This window comes from Petaurus breviceps, unplaced genomic scaffold (genome assembly GCF_028583685.1).
Source record: "Petaurus breviceps papuanus isolate PSGF00001 unplaced genomic scaffold, PetGlider_PUasm1.0 90564, whole genome shotgun sequence".
NCBI lineage: Eukaryota > Metazoa > Chordata > Mammalia > Diprotodontia > Petauridae > Petaurus > Petaurus breviceps.
Window position 1 is genome coordinate 3,409,414 of NW_027187275.1, and position 21,005 is coordinate 3,430,418.

General features: G+C 36.4%; 1 protein-coding gene across 1 annotated transcript in view; it reads right to left on the reverse strand.

Moving 5' to 3' along the window:
* The window catches only part of DPYD (dihydropyrimidine dehydrogenase), a 1,126,518-nt gene that overhangs the window by 279,641 nt on the left and 825,872 nt on the right, over positions 1-21,005 (reverse strand). The window contains exons 17-18 of the mRNA XM_069063397.1: positions 5,754-5,874; positions 3,993-4,112 (exon numbers count right to left, since the gene is read on the reverse strand). Coding sequence (XP_068919498.1) covers positions 3,993-4,112; positions 5,754-5,874 — 241 coding nt within the window. The remainder of the gene's footprint in view (positions 1-3,992; positions 4,113-5,753; positions 5,875-21,005) is intronic.

Genomic DNA, 21,005 nt, shown 5'->3' on the forward strand with positions numbered 1-21,005 from the left:
AAAAGTCGCCATAAGGAATGTTGGAACAGTTAACATAACTCACAGAACAGCCTAAAGGGAGGAAATAATATACTGCAATTTTCTAGATGTTGTTCAATTGTTCCTGTCATGTCTGACTCTTTGTGGCCCCATTAGGGGCCTTCTTGGCAAAGATACTGGAGCAGTTTGCCATTTCCTTCTCCAGATGATTTTACAGATGAGGAAACTGTGGCAAACAGGGTTAAGTCACTTCTCCAGGTTCACACTGCTAGTAAGTGTCTGAGGCCAGACTTGAACTCAGGAAGATGAGTCTTCCTTACTCCAAGTCCAACTCTCTATTCAATGCACCACCCAGCTGAAAATTTAACAATTTTCCAATCATTTATTTATTTACAGACTATAACAACTCTGTTTTGAATAAGCTATTAGTTTGCTGAGTAAATGCAATAGTTATTTTTTTAACCCTTTATATAAAGGATTTCTGTATGTGTACTACATGATAAATAAAGGTCCTAGAAGTTCACACACGTTGTTCTTTCGTCCTAGCCAATTTCTCATCCCGGAAATAATAATAACAAGTTGGCAGTTATGTCATTAAATAAAAATGGATATTGTTGAAATAATTTACTTTATCAGACAGTATCTTCAAACAGGGTCCAAATGTGAAAACCACAAGTTGAAAAATAATGACACTTTTCATGAAATTCAACAAATCAGACTCAAACAGAAGAACAGTTAGTCATTCTCAAAGTTTTGAAGACAATGAGACACTGGAAAATGTTTTTCTCCTTTCATTAAATAAATCTATTACCTTACTTCACATGCCTTTTCTTCATGGAATCATTCCATTACTATTTCCCCAATGTGGTCATATAACTGAAATAGTTTAATATTTTTGAAATATTCATCTGAAATAGATGAATCAGATTCAAGAAAGCAGTTTCTTTAATTGATGTTTGGAATGGGAGTACACTTACCACTCTAACTTTTTGTCTGGATCTGTGATTTCATGGAGGTAGAGAACTCTTGGTGAAGAGCCTTTGTTCCTGGATTCAGATCAATGACTTATCAGAAACTTACAGTCTTAGGGAGTTGCCTGGGGGCTCTGAGAGTGGAAGTGACTTACTTACACAGGGTCACAAAGCTAGTATATGCCAAGAATTGGACTTTAAATGGCATCTTCTGACTGACAGATTGTTAGACTGACTCCTATCTGCTATACCATGCTTCCTCTCCCAGTCATTATTAAGTCTCTCTAATAAAGTTTTTGCTGCTTGATATGAAGTCTTAATCCAAACCAAAGGAACTTATGATTCCTTGATGGTGTACTGTGACATCAAAACAACACCAACAAAAACCCCACCTTCTTTTGTTCTTTTAAAAGGCTAGACAGGGTGGGGAACCTGCATCCTTGAGACCACATGTAGCTTTCTAGGTCCTTGGGTATAGTCTTTTTATTGAGCCCAAGTTTTATAGAACAAATCCTTTTATTAAGGGGATTTGTTCTGTGAAATTTGGATTTAGTCAAAAGGCCATACTTGGGGCCCTAGAAGGTCACATGTGGCCTTGAGGTCACAAGTTCCCCACCCCGACCACTAAAGTGTCTGACCACAGTATGGTTTGATTGATGTCTAACTAATTGACAAAGACCTCATGAATCTACTAGAAAAACAATTCTTCCCCAGTAACAGAAAGCATAGGTGGTATAACCAGCAGAAATTGAGCTGTATTTAGCTTTCAGGCTTTTGATTCTGTGCTTCAGGCAGCTCTTCTAGGACTCAACTACAAATTCCAGTTCTCGGGGGAACTCTTAGAAAGACATTAGTGCTGTGCTTTGGTAAATTTTGTAAATCTTGTAAAGATAAACTGGCCTATTTGATGCGATTTTCTCCTTGGAGGTAGCATTTTGAGTCTTGACAGCCATATTCCGTATTACTAAGAAATATACTTAGTTACTTTGATTATACTATCTCTCCTAAAATTTGAACATCATTATCATTTAACATTTATTTAACACAAGTGTGTTTGGTTTGGCTTTGTTATTGCTGAAACTGTAGATACTTAATTATAGAATTGATTTTTGCACTCTTCCATGTATATGTATATATATATATGTATATGTGCATGTGTATGTGTATATGTGTATATACATATATATGTGTGTGTATGTATATATAGAAAAAACCCTTGCCTAAATTGCCTTTCAGATTACATTATCTTTAAATAAAAGTAGGATTTTTTTGCATTTAGGAGGAGAAACTATTTTGTTGCTATAGTGGAGATCTTTAAAAAAAACAACAACAGAGGATGTTAAACACGGGGACTTTTCATGGGCCTTATTTGAAATAAGCAACAAACCTTCAAATATCATGGTGGATTCTTTGTTTTATTTTGTTTTTTAAATAAATGCTCCACACAGACTTAGATCTGCTACAGCCTGAGTGAATATTTATGTCAGAATTTATAAACCTGAGAAATAGAAAATTTTATGGAAATGCTAACTGGCCCTCAGGTATAGCTGGTTTGTTTTCAGGTATTGCTATGATTTCCAATGTTTGTATGCATGTGTAGGTAGGTTTAAAAATGGTGACACAAAAGACTTTCCCTAATGCTATAATTCTGTAGTTTTATTAGACTGAGTTACAGCATGGAGAATATTCAGAAATTGCAGTATAAATGAGAAAGTGTGAATGGTACTACTTATATAAAATACTACTGCAATAGTTGTTTTATTAATTTTTAATGTTCAGCACCCTCTGTGACCTCCTTTATTCTTTTGCTGTCAACATGGCAGGCTGGAAAAATTGAAATGGGCTGACAGAAAACATAGTGCACATTACAGTCCAACCCAAACTGTCTCTTACGTGTATGCGCCTCTGCACACATACATGTGCACATACATACACGTGTGCAAACACACATACACACACATACAGACACCCATCCACCTTTGTTATTCTAACAATACAATTAAGAGTTTGGTATACAGTCACCATAACTTAAAGTTGTAGCTATGGACCAAGCAGGTGCCCTTTTCTAGCTTCATCCTATCTAGTATTGTTTGTCCAAATGGTATCCAATTAGAGTCATAATGGGACTCTTTCACCAGGGTTCCTAGATATACCTTCTGCTCTCTAAACATAATACCACAGCATGGACTGAAGCTTTAGTTTGGTCTATCCAGTCTCGTCCATATGCACATTTTGGTTTGATTCAGCACTGTTTTTCTTGAACAGTGGGACGCTATTATGTTATGTATATTTACCACTGTCTCTATCACCAAGGAGACTAATCCCCATACCAGTACAGTCAAGAACCTCACAGCATTGTCTCAGCAAGACCTAGTTCATGTTGTCACAGCAACAGAGTGCGCCGGGTCAATGAATTAATACATTAGTGAGTGCAGACACTGAACAGGATCATGGGCTTAAAACTTTTTATTATTGTTGTTGCTGTTGTTATTACTACTACTATTATTATATTTTAATATGGGCACTAGAAGATTAAAAAAAGCACATGAAGGTGCAAAGATTGGATCACAAAAGATCTTGTTTTCTAAATCTATCAAAGCAATTTTTAAAGTGGTTTGTTTTGGATGAAGTTAGGGCAGTCTGTATTTGAAGAAAGCAGTCTTCAAACATGAGAGGAAGAAAAAAAGTAGCTTGGTCTTTCAGATAGACACTGTAATCAGGACAGCCTCTGTCTATTATGGAGCATGACTACTGGGATGATGAAAAATTATAGAAAAAAGCAGAGGCCATGGGAGAGCAGAATTTGCCGATCTTCGAGTGATCCCTATCCTGGTGTTCTGTTACACTGTTCTAACATAAAAGGAAAGAGCATCAGGAAAGTTTTCACACTCAGTTCTATTCCATCTGTCGTGACTGTGAAGAACCTCGATTGGCAGTGAATTTTAAGAACTGAGTATTAGAGAAGACAAGCTATTCTGGTCTACTATGAGATTACCAAAGGCCTCTTAGGATGCACAACACAAAGCGAAGGGCGAAACCTACCAGACACGCTACCATATGTGGTCCTCTTCCCTACACCAATTGCAGGCCAGGGTGTTCCGTCTGCTCTGAGTTCTATCAGGCCCAAGACAGTGTTGGTGGCTGTAACACCATCTGCACCACCTGTATGTAGAAAGAAGTCAACATTCCCTTGGAGTTATGGTGACAAGACTAAATTGAAATCTTTTCTAGCCCACAAACAGAGAAATGGGCAAGGAAACACTACACACTTCTGAGAATATTCACTGCCACCTCCTTGCCATCTACTTTCATCTAACATTCATTCAGTAAACATTTATTAAATGCCTACTTGGTATAGAGCATGAGTATAGGTATTTGGGAAAGCTAAAAAGCACACTCCTTGACTTTATGAAGTTTGTAGTCTGACAAGAGAATAATAAAAGTCAGTGGGAATAATGTATACAAAGAACTTTGTAAACTTCAAAACTCTATAAAAGCAAATTGTTATCATGCCTCCATTCAACAAGCATTTATTAAGCATGCACTGTATGTCAGGCACTATGCTAGCTTATATAAAACAAAGAATGAAATAATCCCTACTCCACCTGTGAGTTAGGTGCTATTGTCATCTCCTTTTCCAGATAAGGAAACTGAGGTTTAGGGGAGGTATGTGATTTATCCAGTCATACAGCTAGTAAGTTCTGGGGAAGGGTCTGAACCTGGGTCTTCTTGACTCTAGTTCCAGCACCCAATCCACTAATGGCACACTGTTGTTCTAAATAAAATGGAAATGGGTAACTATTATCCTCAACATTACACAAGAAAGACTTTAGAGATGTATAAAACAAAGTGCTATGTGAGATCTAAGATATAAAGTCATTGTAGATAGGGGACACTAGGAAACACTTTGAGGAAGTACCATTTAAATTGGGCCTTAAAGGCTGGATAGCAATTCAAAACTCGAAGAAGGACAGTGACAATGGAGGAGAACCTTCCTGGTACAAAGAATAGCATTCAAGATGTGATTCTTGAGATTGTAACTCAAAATATGGTAGAGAAGACTTTTTAATGGTCATGTATTGATTCTACCATACAGGTTTACCAGTGGTAGGCATTTCTTTGTGTAAATGCTTTAAAAATAACTGAAACTTATACTTAGGATTGCAGAAAACAATTTCTTGTGTAAGACACAAGACTAAAAAATTTCTTGTCATTTATTCATTTATCCATTCATTATTTCTTCAGTAAATATTTATTAGGCTCCCACAATAGAAAGGATATTGTGAAAACCAAGTGAGGTCCATTTTGAGGCTAGTGTAGACTTCTGACATTTTTTTTGAGATTTGGAAATGTTATTTATATTTGTGGCTGTTACAGGTGCTGGATCTTTGGCTTTGAGGGTTTGAATGCTATTGCTGAAAACATGAGTTTGTTAACTATGTCTGTACATTTGAAGCTGGGATTCATTTTCAAGCAGAACAGATGGTGACAACAGTCTTTATTCCCAGACCCAAAGAGAGGTGCATTTACTGGTTGTTCCATCCTTTTCTAATCAAATAAAATACCACTTCTAAGTTTTTGTGAGATCTATTCTTCATTTTAAAGTCTGTCTCAAAGTAGAGATAAACTGCTAATAAATCATGTCCTTTGAGTTTATTAAAAACAAGATAAAAGTTTTGAACATATCTAGATGATTTGACCTACACACATTAGTTTGGAAATTGTTTTAGTACAATTAACATGGGAGTTTGTTTAAGACACATATCTGGGTAACAGGACAAGGGCGACAGGCTTGTTTCTTACCTTCCTGGGCAGCTCTCGCAATGCTTACAATGTCAGTGATATTTGGGGTCAATTTGGCAAAGAAAGGAATCCGAACAGCCTGTCTAATCCAACGGCAGATGTTCCGCACCATATCTGGATCCTGTTCAAATAGGTCAGATAAGTAGAGTACATAATTAAAATACAGTGATTGAAAGGGGGATCAGAATAACAGGAACACTGGGGAAGTCTAAGGCAAATCCAACTTTACAATACACTATATTCTGTATTTTTTCCTGAAATCCTTCAGAATTGCACCTAAACCCATTAGTTACTGAAGGTTAACACACTTAAACTGAACTGCAAATTCACCTCCCAAAGGAAATGCTGAAAATAAAATTACAAACTCAAGAAAGATAAAAGTTCTAACTTCCATTTGGCCAAACCAGGAACAAAAAACCCTATCTTGAGGCATTAGAAATTTCAGACTCTATTGTGGAATTTTCCAACAATGCATTAGTAAAAGCCTTAGTGAAAATCCTTTAAAATACTGTTTGCCCCTAGATGAAATATCAGAAGAAGAAATTCCATTAGGATTTTTTCTTCCTTTTTAGTCATGTTAAGATGAAATTCAAATAAAAGACATAAATGACTATATAATCAAGATAAGCAAATTCTCCTGTACTTTGCAATATGAAATAATCTAGTCTTGGGAGATACATGAGCTGAGCAGCACCTTAAGCTTATTTTTTAAAATGTCACTGTGATCATGGCGGCATTTTTCAACACTCACCTCCTTGAAAGAATTGATCGAGATGACAAAAATGAAATGAAATATCAAATGCATGTTTTTAAAAGCTACGGATAGACATTTTCATGCATCTGTTTCCTGTGATTTTTTTCAGGCTTTTACTTCCCTCATGGGATAAGTATCATTTAGAGGGCAATCAGCTATCCTTGCCATTGAAAACAACTTAGCTGCAGTCATGTTCTTTGATTTCAACAGACACAATAGTTCTTTTTTTCATTACTTTTACTTCAAAATGTATTCTGACAGCTACTGATAATGCACTTTGATAAATTACCTTAAAATATGCAATAGAGATTCATTATTGAACTTAGCAAGCAATATTATCTTAGCAAGTTAAAATGTTTTCTGAATAAGAACCCCAGAATATATGTGTGAAAGGGTGTGTATGTGTGCATGTGTGTGGATGTATCCTATAAAGTAGAAGGAAAGTGTATCATTTATGATTAATTTTTTTCTTACTGGAAAAGTTGCTCTTCATATCACTTTATTTTTCAGGTTATTTTAAGTCCAGAACTTGATATTATAGCCTTTTTTAAAAAGGTCTTTTTGCTTACAGTTAATCTCTGATCAGTTATCGTGAATGACTCAAAGTTGTTCTGATATGCACAGGGCTGCAGCAATGATGTAAAGTTCTGTGGATTGCAATCTTCTCAGTTTAGCAATGCTTAAAATTGTAACGGGAAATCTTTGGCTAGGCTTGTTCCCTTTTCAGAACAGTAATTTCTTCATTAAACATAAATATTAAAAAGCACTATATGGAATGGCTCTAACAGGGCATACTGCGCATTATGAATAGTAAAATCCTGAGACTTAGCTGTACAAATTCTAACTCATAAAAATGGAGATCTGCCCCTGCCCATGCAATGTTCATGAAATATTTATAACTGCTGCATCGGCATTATGAAGGCAGTTGCATCTTTGTGACTTTCATTTTTTTTTTACTTATGAATTTCCATGGGACTTAGCCTAGAAATGACAGCAACCCTAGAAGATATGAATTGCATGTCCTTTGTGAATGCTCTCTTTAAGAAAGACTTTGACAATAATTTAAAGATCGCTTGCATTGTATAATACATGGAAGGTGGCCTGATAAGAATTACCATAACAAAGTAAAAATATTCTTTAGCTCCAATAGAGTAAGTGCTAATCATCTGGTAGGCTTGCAAGTGGCTCTCCATATTATGGATCCTGGTGTATTTTTAATTTACTTTAGACAATGGTCAGATCTATTGTAGTCCTTTCTAAATAACAGTGCCTTTTGCTCAATAGTGCACATTTTGAGATATGTTCCAAGTTTTCTTTCCCTGATCCTTTGGTTTTCATCATTTACCTGATTCTTCTATTTATAGGTACTATAATTTTATCTTCCCTCCTAGTACAATGGGAAAGTTGACAGTGTTCAGGTTTGTTCTCTTTTTGATAGTCTGCCAAGTCAGCTGCTGACTAATCATCATGCCTAGCTGAAATACAAATTTGAATACCCCAGAACTTAAAAAAAATTACCACTGACAAAATGAAATTTGTGAAAATTGATGGCAATTCTCTCAACATACTAAAGGTGTATGTTTGTGTGTGTGTGTGTTTTATTGTTTGTATATAAGATATAACATCATCAAGAATAGATTAAGGCTTATAATGTGTTAAGATGATCTGGTCTACTTTGGGAAATTAAAAGATTGATGGCAGCTCTTCATACTTTCCTAGGCTCTTCATACTCTGGATATAATTTCTCAAGATCCAAAAACATGATTTTAAATCTTTCTGCATCTTGACCTCTCTTTATAGCAGGAGCATCATGTGGATCCACCCATAATTAGTTATCTCATGGCAATGAGTGGCTATTAGACAACTTCCCCTTCCCAATAAAGTTCCAGAATGGGAAACAAAGTGAGCTGCTGCCATAATTGAACTATTCTTGAGACTATGGCATTGTTAAAATTCACTTTGATTCAACAAGCATGTATTAAGTACTCATTGTAAACCAGTCATGGCACTGCATGCTAAGAATACAAAGAAATGATATAATTCTTTTGCCGGCTCCACGTAATGTATGTTCTAACTCAGGGAAAAATCATGTATTTAGATAAGGTGATAGGAATCTTGATGTGTGTGTATACTCATGGTATGCATAGTAATTTTGATTTGGAGGTATGATGGTAATTGAGGGGATCAGGAAATCTCCTTGTAGAAGGTGACTCGTAAGCTAAACTTTATTTTTAAAAAAGTCCCATAAAACTGAACTATTTGCTACTTATTCAAGGTATATATATATATATATATATATTTTCCTTTTGGAGGGCAATTGGGGTTAAGTAATTTTCCCAAGGTTACACGGCTAGTTTTTGTGTGTGTGTGTGTGTGTGTGGGTATTAGGTTTCTGAGGCTGGAACTGAACTCAGGTCCTCCTGACTCCGGAGCCGGTACTTTACTCACTGTGCCACCTAGCTGCCCTCAAGGTATATTTTCTCATCCTTTTGCCTTCTATGCTTATGAAGAGAGGCAAAATTTACATCCTATACATGATATATAAAGATATCTCTGTGTATATCCATATCTATATGTATGTTTATTTGTTTACATTTATATGTATATAGTATATATGTATGTAATATAGAGTACATATGTGCATAGTATATGAGCAACTAGGTGGCCAGGTGGATAGAGTGCCAGACCTGGAGTCAGGAAGACTCATCTTCCTCAATTCAAATGTGAGCTCAGACACTTATTAGTTGTGTGATACTGATAAAGTTACTTGACCCTGTTTGCCTCAGTTTCCTTATCTATAAAATGAGCTGGGGAAGGAAATGGCAAACTCCCCTAGTATCTTTGCCAAAAAAAACCCAAGGTGAGTCACAAAGAGTCAAACGAGACTAAAAAAATGACTAAACAATAAAATATAGCATATATGTATATATGTGTATTTTATATATATATATATATACACATACGTATATGCATACACATATAAAATTATACACAGTTTTGACTATTAGTGCCAGACTCATAAAACTGGTCCAAGAGACAACAGAAGTGTCCACCTGCTCAGATTCAGCCCTATGTCTGGTCAGCTTTGAGAGTATTTGCATCTTATGAAATGAAAGGCTGCCCAAAGGCCTCTTTGATCAAAACAATCTTCCTCGTCTTTGTCATCTGGCCACCACAGTCAGGTGAAGATATTTAAGACTTCTCTTTCAATATAAATATTCTGAATTTTAGAGCACTAAACCAATAGCCGCTATTAATACTTTGGCACTTATTTGATTAGTTGTCTTATTTACCAGAAAGACTCTAAGGAAAAAAAAATAAGTGACTCTGGGTAGAGGGGACTTGATGAGATCCAGTGGGTACCAGAGGGGAATAGCTAAGGGAGAGTAGATGAGCACTAGATAAGGCAAACATGGCAAAAGGAAGTAAGTGCTGAAAAAAACTAATGATCACAAAAGAATGTTTTCTATCTTTTAAATGCCTTCTGCATTTCCTAATAAAAATATGTTCAGAGCTCTTCCACTACTAGGGATTCCTATGGGGGAAAAAGATCAGCAATGTTGACTTACTTCTGGCCTGCTATCGTCATAAAATAGCTCATATTTATATAGCAATTTATTGATAACAAAGTATTTTATCACAAAAACTTTACAAAAGAATTCTTCTCAGTTCACATATTGGGGAACTGAGTCTCAAAGTTATATAGATACCAAACCTAACCTCTTTTATGACTGATGTGCTTGTATCACTGGGCTGGTTTTTTTTTATATCATCCAGAATTTATTGGTGTGACTTATGTGATCTATCTATAGATACACACTAAGTTGGTGTTGGGAACAATGCATTTACCTGTCTTTGAGGACCGTTTGGTGAGTGGTATCCTTTGTCACCCTGGGCTTTGAGTTTCCACCAGTGACCAGTACTAGGGCAGAGTATCTCATTTGTATTATGTATCATGAAAAGGTGTACTTAGAAATGATCTAGATGTGACCATGTCACTTTTTTGATAAGCCAAATTACAAATTCACTTTGAAGGATTTAATAGTAGCTTTGTCAAAATCTGCTACCCCTCTCCCTTTTTTCTAGAATACACTTTAAAGTATCTTCTAAGGAGGCTGGCAGTTCAACAAAGCCACTGAAAAAAATCTCTGTATGAAAATAGTCAAAAAGTGCTCTTCATTAAGGAATTCCAGAGTTATTAATTCATACAATGTCCCTACAAAGTATTGAACACATTTTATTATGCCCATTCCTCTGATGGAGGAAAATGACGTCCCAAGTACAAATACAATTTACATAAGGTGATGCCAGGAACAGTAGTGCTAAGAAGTAATTTCAACTCATTAATTTCTGTCCAATTTTCATCTATTATATCATGCTCTTCATTCATAAATTTAATCCTAATGTGGAATTTAGTCATTGCTTCTAAATTGTAGGCAAAGAATAATTTTAAAGGTAGTGTTGTGTAGTGGATGGAGAGAAGGCCCCAGAAGAAGGAGCACCGGATTCTAGTCTCCCTTCTGGCATGAGCTTGGCCACCTGATGCAATGTCTTGTTTTTCTTGGCTACTGTCTAAAACTCTTACATTGAAGAGAAGGTGATGACCTGCATTGGTAGAGGAAGTATCTCACGAGGAAGCTCCTTATACCAATGATATCACAGGTCCAGTCCTTATCCTTATATGAGAGCTAGCCTAATGAATTTCAGCTGTATCTACTTATACTTGCTCATTTTTATCAATAATGTTCCTTACCAAAATATGGACATTTATATAGCCTTAAAGTGCACTTTATAAACAGAATTTCATTTGAATTTTATATTATTCCTATTAGGCATCATTATCATCTTGATCTTGCAGATGAGAAAACAAAAGCCCAGCAAAGTTCAGTGATTTGCCCATGGTCACACAGCTATTAAGGAAAAAGGCAGGATCTGAAACAATTGCTTCTTGGTTCCAACTCCTAGCAATCGATGCACTAGGATATATTCTGCCTTTTGTCAAAATAAGTTGGTGGGTTGGTTGTCGTCCTTTATTCTGGAAGAGGACCAAAATGACATCACGATGTCAGGGCCAAGGTATAATGTGTCTGCCTGGCTGATCAGACTGAGATGAGCTTAGAATGCTTCACTACAGGTCACATATGAATAGTTCCCATAGACATTTGGAGTGGAGATATCTCTAAATCTATGCATCTCATGTTTCTTTTGAGCTACTGTAATTCTGCTTTTCTCATAGAGCACAGTACCATGGACACACCATGCTGGGTGGTCCTTTGCCAGCACCTCCCATGTGACTCAAGTAATCCCAGAGTTCTTCAGAGAGAACTTGAGGTCCTTGTATTTCTTCTTCTGACCACCATGTGAGAGTCTTCCTTCAGTGAGTTCTTTAAACAATTGTATTTTAGACAAATGTGTGTCTGGCAATAATTTTAACAACTAAAATAAGTAATTGTTGGATGACTACTAGTCCAGTCAATGACAGGAATAAAATTGTGTATTTTAATTGAAAGGCTGTGAAATAATTTGTATATGCTGGTATTGAACTTAAGAGTCATAGGACCTTTAATTTCATCTTAGCTTTCATACTTATCTCTACATTTATTTGACCTCAAAAGGCCTCAGTTACCTCATTTGTAAATTGAAGATGAACCTGATGACCTGTGAGATCCCTTCAAGTTCTAGATACATTTTTCTAAGAACCTATGTTGTTTCTCAATTGACTTCTGAGGCTACTGTGATATGACAGACTTGGATATGATAAGTTTATGACATTCTGTGGAACTCAACCTCCATTTCTAATGAAGTGATGAAGATGGATCTTATGTAGCCATAAGTTAGTGCTCATTGGACTTTTTCAGACAGCTTTGAATCTCTGGGAAATTGTTCCAACATAACAGATTACAGATATTATCAAAGTCCATGAAACAGTTGGTGCTGAATGCCAGTGTCTACATTCTGGTATGACAATGAATGGTTTCACAATCTGAATGATAATTATTCTGAAGATGAGGAAGAGGGTGAACCATCCTATGTCTAAAACTTAGCAAATGGCTAAAACAGTCTGTTGCCAGTTTACAGCTAAAAGCTGCCACAAGATACTGCAGCCTCAGAAATAACTGGTAGGCACTGGATGTATTATAGGCAGACTATAATACAGAGAAAGCATTGTTTATTCCAGGAAAATGCATAGATGCCATGTTGGTAGAATAATAAGCTTCAGACAACACAGGAAAGCTACACATGCATTCAGACTGAATCCTATATCAGTCACTATGTTTAGCCCCTTGAACAACTTCATATTATCCCTTCTTTCATGCAACTGGGTGCTATTGGCTCCCTACACTAACTGACCCTGTCTTGGACTGCTATACTTTTTGAGTTTTCATGTGCTCTTTTTTAGAATTCCATAGTTTCTCTATCACCTACCTTACTGTCGGGCTATTCTCTCTATGTTTTCACCACTGCTAATGAGCCTCCCTGTTTCTTCTGCATTCGTTTCATAATCTTCTGTGGTCTGGGAAACTAGATTAGCCAAATTTGATGGAATTGCATTTAAATAAAGAATAACTATGCCCTGAATGAGGATCTGCAGACCTTTCTATGTAGTTAAGTAGACTTCAGTACAGAGGTTTGGGGACAGTGATTTCCATTGTCATCCCTCTTGCTTACTTGTAGTCTGTTCTAGCTGATTGAAGTTGGCAAAAACCTGACCTTGGAATAAGGGGAGTGTTTCTAGTTAATCTTACAGGGAGAAAATGTTTTTACAGTTTTTTAAAAAAACAAATTTATGTACTACTAAGCATATTTAATATTTTCCAGCATTGTTAAAATTCCATTACAGTGGAAATATTTGTATAGCACAGTGCCTGGTGCATAACAGGTGCTCAATACATTCTTATCAATTGATTATTGATTGATTGATTGATACAGGTACTCTCATATTTTAACAAGTTTTATGATAGGCCAAAATACCCATATTCAAAATTAATTAAAATGCAAACCCATTGTTCCATTAGATAGTGGAATATGTATATTGCATTGATTTTTGAAAAAAAAGTAAAGCATATATTTGCTGAGTACTATATTAGTAAACAATAATAGAGTGAGCTTTGAATAGTTGAATGAAAATGCATATTTCCAGGTTCCTAAACTATGGTTCCTAGGAGAGTAAATGTTTCCTTTCTGATATAACTGTATTTGAATAATATATTAGCTACTCTTATACAAGTAGGTCCCAATTAGTGAAAATAATGAATCTTGTGAAGTAGTCATATTATTCGAATTTGCAACGAATATTTCCACTAAGCTGGAACCAACTATGGTAATTTTACATAATTATAGCTTCAAATTCTGTGAATTCAAACACATGTGACTACTTTATGGCATTTATGAATTAGGTCATACTAATTAGGACCTAGCTGTACATGTTTTTCTTAACATAAGGCCAGTGATCTGGACTGTAGACTTTGACTGGTGACCTCAGTGGAATTCCCAACTCCAAGTGTAACTGGAGAGATTCTATGAAGATCTCAAAGGCTGGTGGAGGGAAAGTAGGTGATCAGGAGCAAGAGGTATACTGTAAATGAACAGAACGGGGAGAGGTAGAGATCAGAATGATCATTAGCTCATGGTAGATATTTCAAACTATCTGAAGGTAGAGAACAAGACGATGTCAGGAGTTCTTCTGGGCCTTAGAATGAGACAGAATCAGCAAATATCAAATATCTAAGATAGTTATAGAGGTATCATGTAATATACTCTCTCTCTATCCCTAGAGGCAGTTGGTGGTATAGTCAATAGAGTTGTCAGATGCAGACACTTACAAGCTCCTCTTTTTGCTCCATTTCCTTAAATGCAAAGTGGGGATAATAATAACACCTGCCTTGCAGTATTGTTGTGAGGATAAAGTATGATAATATTTCTAAAAAGCAGTACAGTACCTGGCATAAAATAAGTGCTATGCATATTTTCCTTCCTCATCCTTCCCTCGCAACCCCTCCCTCAGAAGCAACTATTCTATTAATAACAGGAGCTGATATTCACTTTATTACTTTAGGATTTATAGAGCACTCCATGTACATTTTCTCATTTCATCCTCACAACCATCTTGTAAGGTAGGTATTAGTGGTATTATCCCCATTTTACAGATAAGGGAAGGAAGGCTAAATGACTTGCCAGTGGTAAGATACCTAATAAGTACTGGGATGGTAGTATGAAATGAATCTAGATCTCTCATGACTCCGGGTCTAAGACACCAGCCATTACACCACCCTGCTTCTCATCAGAGGGAACCAGGAACTCTATCGTGACCAGTATTCTGTGTACCAACAGCTCTCCAGTATCCACAGGAGCAATTCTTAAAAGAAAAAAAATGCAGCTTCCTCCAACATCAATGTGACATTGTGAACAACATGTCTAAGTTAGGAATATTTAACAGTATATATTCAAATTCAGCTATTATACCAATCAAACAACATCATTTTGAAATAGATTGACACAGGCTTGTGAAGTCATCAGTATTCACTATTTTCACTAAATGTTTGTTACATCTCCATCAAGAAGTCAAGGTTAGCAGTGGTCGCTTTGCTGAGACAGAGAAAGAGTTTCATTATGTAGAACTGGATGTTTTGATGTGAGTTGTTAAAATAGGATATTACCTGGATGATGGAAACATTTCAAAGAACCGATGTCTCATTATTTTAAGCAAAATTTTAAACAGGATTCCACTACAATGAACCTACCTTTGAATTTATTTGCAACCAATTTTAATCATCATTTATTCACTTACGTGATTTTGTTTTACCATCCTGCGTTAAGAAGGGAGCATATTTCTATCTTTGTCCAAGAACCTAATCAATGCTTACTGCAAAACATGCATCCATCATAATGCATAGACATTAGGGCATTTTTTAATACTTAACACTTAAGTAACACAACGAAAGTATCTCCTATGACTTCTGTTAGGTCTGTGGTTTTAAACTGGGATGCCCCTGACTTTTTCTAATACATGAAAGTTATTTCTCTGGGAATCCAGATGGTAATATTGCCCACCATGCTGAAAGGGTACAAACCATAGCTCCCTGCCAATTATAATAGGGCTATGTGGTGCAATTTTTTTAATTCCCTGGAAAATCTTAATATATGGAGAAACTCAGCTCCAGGCTGCACACATGCTTTCTGATACCACCAGAAGGTGTTCAAAATTGCAGGCCAGCTGAGCCAAACTGAACCCCAGCAGGTTTCCAAATCATGGCTAGGAACACACTGAAAAGATTTTAGTGGGTAATGAAGTGCAGAAGTCTGTTTGCACTACTGTTTATGGATTCATTGTAGATAAGGACAAGTGAGCGTTTAAGTATATAATAAGGAGTTTTGGTTTTTCCCTGAACTGACTTCAGGCAGTTTGGTATTTGTTTTCTTAATACACAGTATTAGTGTAAACAGTGTTACCATTGACTTTTTTTTATACATCTGTTGCTGTATTTACTTAGCCTATGATGTTGAGTGTTAGGAAGAGTGTGTGTGTGGGGGGAGTATCTTTATAATCCCTTACCAGTGTGAATGATTAACACAACACAGGGAGGAGACCAAGTTTAAAACAGCTTTCTGCCCTGGAGCACCCACTATGCTGTTACATTAAGGAGGAAGAGAGTCTGGGGAAGTTACGCCTCTGTCCTGGGAATCTTATGAAATATAAGTAAGAAGGAATTATAGCTGAAGCAATTTTAAATAACGTAATGTAGAAACTTCAAATCCCCTGGCAACGAATGGTTTCGACTGGGGGGAACTCATCCATAACAAGTTGCTATAGGTCCTTAAGCAACTTCTCCCTCCTGCTGCTGCAGGAATTGGAAAGAAATATCTCACTGCATTTCCAGCTCCATGGACTAATTTCCCTCTCTTACCCGAAGAGGATCCCAAGATGCTAAAAATCTTTTGTTCAGAGGAATAAGAGTTCAGATGAAATGATGGTTTGGGAAGAGGTTGCATATGACATTTAAGGATGAACTTCACAAGCCCCTGATGCCAAAAGCTCATGGTCTCTTCAAGGTTTTGCACTGTATCTACCTGTAAATTCAAGAATTTGTAAAACTAACACCATTCTGAATTACTTTTTGTTGAGAACCTTGAGGTGTCCAAGGTATTCTTTGGCTCTACAAAGAACATCATAGCACTTATCCTTAAAACATTTACAATCTAATTTAAACTTCTTAGAAAAGCATTTCCTTTCCCTTTTTTTGGTCAGCAGACTCTGACCAAAAGAATCTTCCAGAGGAATATTGCATGGATCTATGTACTGCATAACACATATTGCACTTGATCACCTCATAAAGATCATGTCCTCTTTTACAATTACAAAGGTCCTTTCAAAAAGAAGATAAAAATAGAGGCAGCAATGAACTTTATCCTCAAGATCTGGGAGATACAGGGTTCAAATTTAATAAGACTATCCATGCCTTCTTAAAATATGGGTGTAAGAGAAGAGACTGGGAAGACAGCCCAGGAGAGATGATATCTTGAGGCATTACAATTAAATTAAAATGTGATCTTTTTACCATGAATACCTGTGTGACTACCCACTCAACAAGGGTCTTTTATTTCTCCCAGCCCAACTTTATGAAAGTGCCTGAAGCCTGCATTGTTGAATAGAACAGTTGATGAAGCTTGCATGGGAAAAAAAAAACCTGCAACTGCTTTATATACAAAATCATATTAGTACTAAAAACAGATGGATATTTACATTTGCAATATTAAACAAATGTGAAATACCCAAAAGATGACTAATTTTAGATAGTTTAAAATTTCTCAATGTTTTAAATTTAAATGAAAATATATTTCAGTAAATTTTAAATTTACATCGTGAATGTCCAAATGTAGCTATCTCTATAAGCTCTTAGATGGCAGTGGACTTTGATGCTGAACAAATGGACAGAATTCAGTCTTAGTAAAGGAGAACCTATTTTTAAAAATTTCCACCCATTCTCAGGTCCATCCAATATTAGTATAAGAGAGGGAGAGAAGGAGAAAGGGAAAGGGAGAGGAAGAGAGAGGGAGAGAGAAAACAGAGAGAAAGAGAGAGAGAGACAGAGAGAGAGAGAGAGAGAGAGAGAGAGAGAGAGAGAGAGAGAGAGAGAGAGAGAAAGAGATTCCTTATTACTTGTTTCCTTCTAGAGATAAGTAAAGGATTTATGAGAATACCAACAAAGTACTAAATTTGGATCTGTGTTCCTGAAATGGATACTTGCATAACACCTCCCATTTCTTCACAAATATGAGATAATAAGAAATTAATGCCAACGACTTAAAGGAAAGATGCACAGAAATGTCAGAAACTATCAATAGCCTCTCATTGTGGAAACTAGAAGTTTATATGATAGATTTAAATTTTTACCTACATAGCTTCTTAGTGGGCAGCAAGTTAGTTCATTAATGGTATGAAGAAAATGCATTATAAAAGAATAGAATGGAAGAGATGGAAGGGGCCTTAAAGATCATCTAGTCCAACCCCTTCTTTTTTTGCAAATGAGGAAATTGAGATACAGAAAGGTTACATGTGCAATAGTACCAGAACGTTAATCCAGCATATTTTTCATCCAATGGCAATGGAGTTTAGAAGACAGAAGGCAACCTTTGGAGTGGAGAAGATATGGATTCAATTCAGGTGTGTTATGGAGCACTTATGGTTTGTCCTCTTTATAATAATCTAACCTCTGTATCTTCTACCCTTCACTTTTTATTATGTATCCTCAACTTCCTTGATTCAAAATCCTTGCTATTTTTTTTTCTCTTACTCATCCTAACACTTTCTTTTTCCCATCCAGAAAAAATTCAATACAGAATCTGTTTTTTCCTTACACCCCTATTCTACCTCCTATCTTTCAAACTTTAAGGTAAATTGATATTTATCTTTGATTGGGTTTCTGGAAAAGAAAGACCTTTGTACTCTTTTCTGTCCTTCACAATTAAGATTACGGACCTCCCCAATTTTTTTTTCCTTTTTAATCTCTCTCTTAGAAGTATCTTCAATACAAGAAATATTTCTTCATGAAAGAGGCAGTGAAGTCCCACAGAAGAAGCCCTGAATCTAAGGAGAAATCACCCAATTCAAATCTAGGCTCTTCCATCCATCACCTCTACATCCTAAGGCCAGTCATATCATCCCTATCACCTGAAGGCCCTCTCTGTCTATTGGGGTCCTAATCCTGAGACATGATTTCAAGAACTATTTCCCTTTACTAGGGATGAGAATGGTCCATGAAAAGCCTACTCTCTTCAAATAAAATATACTGTAAGGTTCCTGAAACTCTTCAGAGGTAGATGGAAGCCTGAATGATTCTTTTCTATAGAGAGATCTCTACTCCCTTTCCTCCTTTACTTTTTAAAAAACTGAATTTTGTGAAGTTCTCACATAGATGCTTTATCTTTGTTCTCTCAGTGGCACTCAAACAAGGTGAGAATTAAAACTAAACAAAGTAAAAACAGCAGCCATGCCTAACACCCTAAGTCCATGTTCAATTGATTTAAATGCATAGTATTTTTCTTGCTATAAGAACTTTTATACATGTCTTAAGTTTCTTTTGTTTGATAAGTTTAGATGTTGAATGTTCTGCTCATCTCTAGCTTCTCCAGAAGGAAGAACTCAAATCTGCACACACACACACACACATACACACACACACACACACACACTTCAACATGCAAATTCATGTTGTTTTTAGTGACAGTTGAACTCATTTTTGCAGGATGTCATTTTGTAAAACAAACTTATTTTTAAAATTTTGCTTTAAAATATTCTCATCTTCAATTTCTTATGAAGCAGTCATATACGATTTGGAATGTTTTTCCTTGGTAAGTAAGGGATGTACTCTTTTGTACTTTTAAGATTTGTTGTATAATTTTAGAACTTCAGAAACTTGACAATGACGTTCTTGGGTAGATGTAAACTAGGATTTAGGGGCGGCCAGGTAGCACAGCGAGTAAGAGCACCAGCTCCACTGTCGGGATGACTTGTGGATTGAATCTGGGCTCAGACACTTAGCACTCACCCAGAAACACCTGGCTGTGTAACCTTGAGCAAGTTACTTAACCCCAATTGCTTAGGGGTGGCCAGGTGGCTCAGTGAGTTAGAGCACCAGCTCCAGTGTCGGGATGACCTGGGGTTCCAATCCGGGCTCAGATACTTAGCACCACACCCATAAATAACTGGAAATAACTGGCCGTGTAACCTTGAGCAAGTTACTTAACCCTGATTGCTTAAAAAAAAAAAAGAAAACTAGGATTTAGTTTTTTCAGTATTCTGTTTATCTGTATTTCGCCACATTTCCCCAGTACTTCTGGGAAATTTTCTGATCATTTTTCAAAGTATTATATCCAGTTTCTTCTATTTCATTGAGTTTTATGGAAAATTTATTCTCAGAAGATATATGCATATGCTATTGTCAAGGTAAATTGCCTTGGCTTATAGAAATCATAGGTGTTTACCCATACTTCTTGTTTTTGGATTTTCAATCAAGCAAAAATTTAATAAACAATTATTAAGCACTTATATGCCAGGCACTGTGCTAACAGGATTAAAAGAAAGACAAAAGACAGTTACTGTTCTCAGAGACCTCACAAGCTATTACAGGAGACAACATGCAAACAAGATATACATAGGACAAATAGGAAATTATTAACAGAGGGAAGGCACTAAAATTGAGAGGGGTTGTGAAAGAGTTTTCTGTAAAAGATGGGGTTTTAGTTGGGATTTAAAGGCAGCTAGGGATGTCAGTAGACAGAGGAGAAGAGGGAGAGTGTTCCTGGCATGAGGGAAAGCCAGAGAAAATACCTGGAGCAAGAGATGGAGTATCTTGTTTGTGGCAGGGAATAAGATGTAGGAAGACTGAAAGGTATGGAGGGAAATAGATGAAGGGCTTTGAATGCCAGACAGAGGATTTTGTATTTGAACCTGGAGGCAAAAGGAAGCACTCGAGTCTATCCAGGAGGGGAGTAACATGGTCAGACCTGTGTTTAAAGGAAACCACTTTGGTGGCCAAACAGATTATGGAGTGGATCAGGAAGAGATGTTAGACAGGAAGACCCAACAACAGGCTATTGCAATAGTCCAGGCATGAGGTGATCAGGGCGGTGGTTGTGTCAAAGGACACATGGGGGTGTATTTGAAAGATGATGCAAAGGTGAAATCAGCAGGCCTTGGCAACAGCTTGGATATGGTGACAGTGAGAAATTGAGGATGACTCTTAATTTGTGAGTTTGGGGGTCTGGGAGGGTGGCACTGCCATCTGTAGCAATTAGAAACATAGGAGGTGATTTTGTTCAAGCCTCTATATTTGATAAATAATATATATATATGATTTTATTCTTGCCTCTATACTTAAATTTGTGAGCTTCTAATTTTCTATTTTCTCTGCTATAAGATCAGAAGACCATTGATTTAGATCTAGAAGTTACTTTATACATCATTTAGTCCAACACCTTCATCTTAAACGTTATGAAAC